The 5,470-nt window shown below is 56.8% G+C and overlaps 1 protein-coding gene across 1 annotated transcript; it reads right to left on the bottom strand.

The window, feature by feature from the left end:
- Positions 1–318: 318 nt before the first annotated feature.
- Positions 319–4,086, bottom strand: Magel2 (MAGE family member L2). Its single transcript, XM_050130834.1, has 2 exons — positions 2,437–4,086; positions 319–2,400 (listed from the first exon to the last, which is right to left on the bottom strand). Exons 1-2 carry the CDS (start codon positions 4,084–4,086, stop codon positions 319–321), a joined length of 3,732 nt encoding a protein of 1,243 aa, XP_049986791.1.
- Positions 4,087–5,470: the final 1,384 nt, after the last annotated feature.

Here is a 5,470-nt window from a genome sequence, read left to right as displayed (position 1 = left end):
AAAACAGCAAAAACACCAGAAATCACAACGTACCCCCTTTTTCCCTGTCCCCCCCTCCCCCCTCCTCCCCCTCCCCCCCCCCCCCCCCCGTTGTCCATTGCCTTTGGCCTGGTACCCATTGTCCGTCGCCTTTGGCCAGGTACCTATTGTCCTTTGCCTTTGGCCTGGTACCCATTATCCTTTGCCCCCTTGTCCTGCTCCCCCGTTGTCCGTCGCCTTTGGCCTGGTACCCATTGTCCGTCGCCTTTGGCCTGGTTCCCACTGTCCATGGCTTTTGGCCTGGTACCCATAGGAATAAGTTCATCTTGGCAACACCTATTAATGAGGGTGGGCACTGCTGCTGGGGCCATGGGTATCATCATCGCTGTCATTGGGCTCCTCATTGGTGTCCGTGTATTCTAACTCTGCCAATGACTGAAGGTACTGGCCTGTCCAGATCTGGGCCTGGTTTTCATAGAGTGAGGCCAAAAACCTGAAGATGTGCATCTGATTCGCCTCGAGGAATGCCCGGGGACCCCAGAGAAGCTCGTATTCGGCAGGCTCAGTGAATGGGATTTGCCTGTACTCTAGGTACCTGTGCCTCACAAACACGCTGGTGATGAGCTGTTTCGTACTTCTGAAGAGACCACTTGTCGCGTGGACATCCAGTCCTAACTGGAACAGAAAACTAAAGAGCAGATTCTCCCTGATACAGTAGCCTTTCATGAAGATGAGGCTCAGGACCACCATCAAGAGGTTGAACTTTGGCCTGTCTAAGTAAGATGTCAGCATATTGCACTGAGGGTGCCCCGTCTTCTTGACGATGATGTAAGTGTGGGTTTTGGTGTCAATTTCCTTCAGTTGACACCCATAGGAGCTCTCTAACTTAGCATTGGCACGACTGATGATGTCTAAGCTGTCATCTTTATATTCCCTGATGACAGCATTTACCATCTCTGAGAGCTGGACGGGCACCCTGGCTTGGTCCTTGACCAAGAGAAACTGTACCAGAGCATTTGCCCTCTCATCTAAGGGAGATAATGCCTGACTCTCCCCATTAGGGTCCTCCTGAACGGCACTAGATCCTCGAGAGACACTTGGCACCTCAGAGACCATCCATGGCTGAGACCCCCCTGAGCCACCACAGAACCGCTGGTCCTGTGAAGTGCTGGGACCATCGAAGCCCCTTGGAATTCTAGAGTTATTGGGGCGTCCCCAGCCATTCAGACCCTGGGAAGTGTAGAGGGGTTCCTGTTCCCCCAGGAGCTGCATAGCTCTTTGCATCTCCCAGTCATTCTGCCTGGGATTCTCACAGGGTCGGGGGCCCCGCCAGTCACGTGAGGCCATCCTTTGGCCACCGTCGTCCTCTTTGGGTTCCAGATGCTTCTTCTTCCTGGTGGCTTTGCCGGAGCGCCGTGGTGGCTCTGCAGACTTGGAGGCCTCTGCGATGGTGGCACTTGCCTCGGGGGCAGCTGCTGTCACCATCAGGATGGTGGGCACTGCCTTACATGCTGTTGAATTGTTCACATCAGCATATGGGACCCAGGGAACTGCAGGCAGAGCCTCTACGCAGGCATAAGGGTCCTGCAGAGCAAATGGCAGTGACTTTGGGCTCTCTGAGGTGGCAGATGGACCCCTGAAGCCATTAGAAGAGGCAGGCTGAAAATGAGAGGTAGATGGAAGAACCCTCGAGGTGGCAGTTAAGGTCTCTGATGTGGCAGGCACATTTCCCCAGGCAGTTGGCAGGTATGCCCTGGGAGCTGATGCTGACCTTGGAGCACAGAAGGTGGCGCCAATGATCATGCGATCTTTGGGAGGGCCCCTTCTGCCCCTTGAAGAGCCCCTGCGATCTCTGGGAGGGCCCCGAGGTTCTAGAGAAGAGGGGCCAGGTTCTCCTGACGGAGTCATGAGAGATCTAGTGGAGCCCCTGGGAAAATTTGTCCGTCCTCTGGAGGCTCCACGCTGTGCCTGCATGGTGGGGGCTGGCCCTTGCCAAGAAGGCTGCAGTTGGACTGAGGGCTGTTCTGCCTGCATGCCTGCGGGTTGGGCCTGGTGGGCAGCTCGCCGAGTTTGCAGGACCTTGCGGGAGGGTTGAACTCCCTGAAAGGGCTGCTGCTGCTCCACACGGGTGAGCGGAGTGGCCTGCTCCTGGGCCTCCTGGGCAGACACGGGCTGCCAGAAGTGAGTGGGTACCTTGGGTGCCTGCCAGCCCATTGCCTGGGCCTGCTGTACCTCCTGGAACTCCAATGACACGGGGCGCTCCTGTGGCACTGGGAGCTCCCGTGGCGCCTGGAGCTGCTGTGGCACCGGGACCTCCTGTGGCACCTGGACCTCACGTGGCACTGGGACCTCCTGTGGCACCTGGAGCTGCTGTGGCACCTGGACCTCACGTGGCACTGGGACCTCCTGTGGCACCGGTACCTCCTCTGACTCCTGGAGCTCCTCTGGCACCTCGACCTCCTGTGGCACCTGGAGCTCCTCTGGCACCTCGACCTCCTGGGGCACCTCGAGCTCCTCTGGCACCTCGACCTCCTGGGGCACCTCGAGCTCCTCTGGCACCTGGCGCTGTCCTCTGGTGGCCTGCCAGATGATGGATGGGCAATGCACAGCTCGGGAAGCTGACTGAGAGGCAGCCTGGGGCACAGGAATTGGGATAGATAGTGGTGCTGACAGCATTGGATGGGACACCTGTGGGCCTGTCTGTGGCACCAAATGTATCTGAGTAACTTGAGGTGCTGTTTGTGGCCCTGGCATCCTGGGAGCCAGGAGACGAGCCTGTGGAGCCTGACGCAGTGGAGGTGGGGGTGGCAGGCCTTGCCACAGCTGAGGCTGGCTTGCTATGCCAGGCAAAGTTTGTCTGACAGGTGTAGCGGTCTGGCGGATCAGTGGTGGGACCTGACGGACCACAGGTGGCATCTGGCGGAGTACTGGAGGTGGTGGTCCAGGTCGAATGGGTGTGGGGCCAGAACGAATGGGTGAGAGCCCTTGGCGCACAGGAGGGGTCTGCCAGGCTAGGGTTGGGGTCTGCCAAGTGACCTGCGCGGCCTGCCAGGCCAAGGGCGTCCCCTGCCAACCCTGGGGGGTCACTTGCCAGTTGGGTGTGGTGGCTTGCCAGCCTGGGGCGGTGGCAAGCTGCACCTGTGGTGTTGATGGAATGGGGGGAACCTGTTGAGTTCTCATGATTTGAGACTGGATTTGCAGGATCAAAGGCTGACTTTGTGGGGCCCACGAAGCCAGAGGTTGCCCTGGGGGCAATACTGGCTGAGCAGTTGGTGCTCCTGACACTGGAGTCTGAATGTTCGGAGCTCTGGCACCTGGAGGATGGATCATCACGACACCAGGACCTGGAGGCTTGGCCATCTGAGTTATTGAAGATGAAGGCTGGGTCATCAAGGCAGCCTGCGGAGGAGGCTGGACCATCGCAGCTCCTGGAGCAGTCGGCTGGACCATCAGGACTCCCGGTGTCAGCTGCTGGGCCATCAGGACTCCTGGAGTTGGTGGCTGGGTCCCCGGAATTGCAGCGTGCGGTATTGAAGTTCCAGGTTGGGGAGGATGAACCATTGGGGCCCCAGGTGTGAGAGGATGGACCATCGGGTTCCCAGGTGCAAGAGGATGGCCCATAGATGTCCCAGGAGGTGGAGGGTGGGCCATAGGGGTCACAGGAGGAGGAGGAGGAGGGTGGGCCATTGGGGTCCCAGGAAGAGGCTGAGGGTGTGTCATTTGGGTTCCTGGGGTTGTAGGATGAGCCAAAGGCCCCCCCGGGACAGAAGGATGCAGCATCAAGACTCCAGGAGTTGGAGGCTGGGTCATAGGCCCTCCCAGCGGGGGAGCCTGGACCATTGGGGCCCCTAGTGAAGGAGGCTGGGCCAGCTGAGCCACTGGGGCAGGCAGCTGGCCCTCTGGAGCCTCCCAGGCAGGTTGAGAAGCCTGCCATGAAGCCAGGGGAGCCTGCAAGTCCACTGGAGGTGGATCCCAAGGGACTGGAGGAGCCCGGGACGAAGCAGGCGGAGCCCGCATCAGAACCGTAGGGCGGCTATGGACCTGGACCGGAGGCAAAGGGGAGTCCGGTGGGCTGGAATCGCCCAGATTCGTACTTAGCTGTGACATGTCCCTTGCTTGACCGGTGGCGGCTCGTCTCCGAGCGCTGCGCTTCTTCTTCCAGTGCTGAGCATGCCGACGTGGCTGTCCAGGATCCCCCTCCAGCTTGAAAGCTGAAAAGGGAGCGAGCCAGCCTGACTGGCTCGCTCCACCGCTCCCAGAGAATGCTGCGTGTTTTCTCCGTAGTACTTAGCGAGGGCTGCCCGGCTGGCACCGGCAGCCCTCAGCAAGTACTGCCTGGATCCCTCCAGAGCTCTCAGCTAGAGCTGCCTGGCTGGCACCGCAGCTCTCAGAGAGCTGCCTGGCTGGCACCGCAGCTCTCAGAGAGCTGTCTGGCTTCCTTCGCAGCTCTCAGAGAGCTGTCTGGCTTCCTCCGCAGTTCTCTGCCAAGTGACTGGTTCACTCCGCAGCGCAGCTCGCAGTTAGCAGCTCACAGCTCAGCTCGCAGTGAGACTGCCTCCTGGCTCTGCAGCTCTCCGCAGTAAGAAGGAGGAGGGAGGGGGCTCGATCCCGCCCCTTCCCCGCCCCCGACCACCACAAGTGGATTGTGCAGAGGGGCGTCTACCAAAGTCCTAACTGACACAGAATTGAGTCTCTTGCTCTATAGTTTCCCAATTCAGCTAGTATAGCCTCTTTAAACATAAAGTTTACATAGGCAAATAACAACGCCAGATTTATACTTCAGAAAAATGACCGTGCTGAATTATGAAGTAGGGATAGACCACTAGCAACATGGAACATGTCCAAAGGTGGGGGTGGTGGTGTGGTCTGAGCTCAGAAATGAAGCATATTGACGTAAGAGGGACTGGGGAGCTATACCAGACAGCTATTACAATTTAACGAAGGTTTAGAAAAACGGAGAGTATATTCATGTATCTGTCTCGGAAAGGTGTGAATTTTCAGGAGTGGTTTATTCTTTCCGGGATATGGAGGGTGGGAGGCACAAAGTAAGAGAGACGGATAAATACTCTCCAAGACATGGGGCAGCCAACCCGGGATACCCTGGGTTCTATAACTGTATGAATTCAGAGGATCTTGGGGTCAAGTTTGTCCATTTTTAAAAATCAAAAACAGAGCAACAGGAGGGAACATAGTTGCGAAAGAGTATGTTAAGAGAGAGAAAAAATCTAAACTCATCTAGAAGAATAACACTGACTGCGTCGTAGAGATAAGCAGGGAAAAAACGAGTCAGTTAAAGAGGAAAGGAAAGGAATCTTGAAAGTTAAGTAATAGAAGTTTATGGAGGCAGCATTTTTAATATGGGAGAATCCACCTGTGAAATGAGTGAGACGAGACAGTAGAGTGAGAAAGGCATTCTAAAAATCAAAAAAGAAGGAGCAAGCCATGAAACAGAAAACTGACTAGCAGATACTCCCAAATATATACAGAGAAA

This window comes from Alexandromys fortis, unplaced genomic scaffold, assembly GCF_014885135.2.
Source record: "Alexandromys fortis isolate MF-2015 unplaced genomic scaffold, M_Fortis_MF-2015_v1.1 scaffold_332, whole genome shotgun sequence".
NCBI classification, from domain to species: Eukaryota; Metazoa; Chordata; class Mammalia; order Rodentia; family Cricetidae; genus Alexandromys; species Alexandromys fortis.
This window is presented reverse-complemented; position numbering and strand designations above follow the sequence as displayed.

Bases quoted from the DNA above. Each gene is read 5' to 3' on its own strand.
- Magel2 (XM_050130834.1), bottom strand. From the start codon at position 4,086: ATGTCACAGCTAAGTACGAATCTGGGCGATTCCAGCCCACCGGACTCC. The intron at 2,401-2,436 runs GTCGAGGTGCCA...GAGTCAGAGGAG, and splicing joins AGCTCCAGGTGCCACAGGAG to GTACCGGTGCCACAGGAGGT.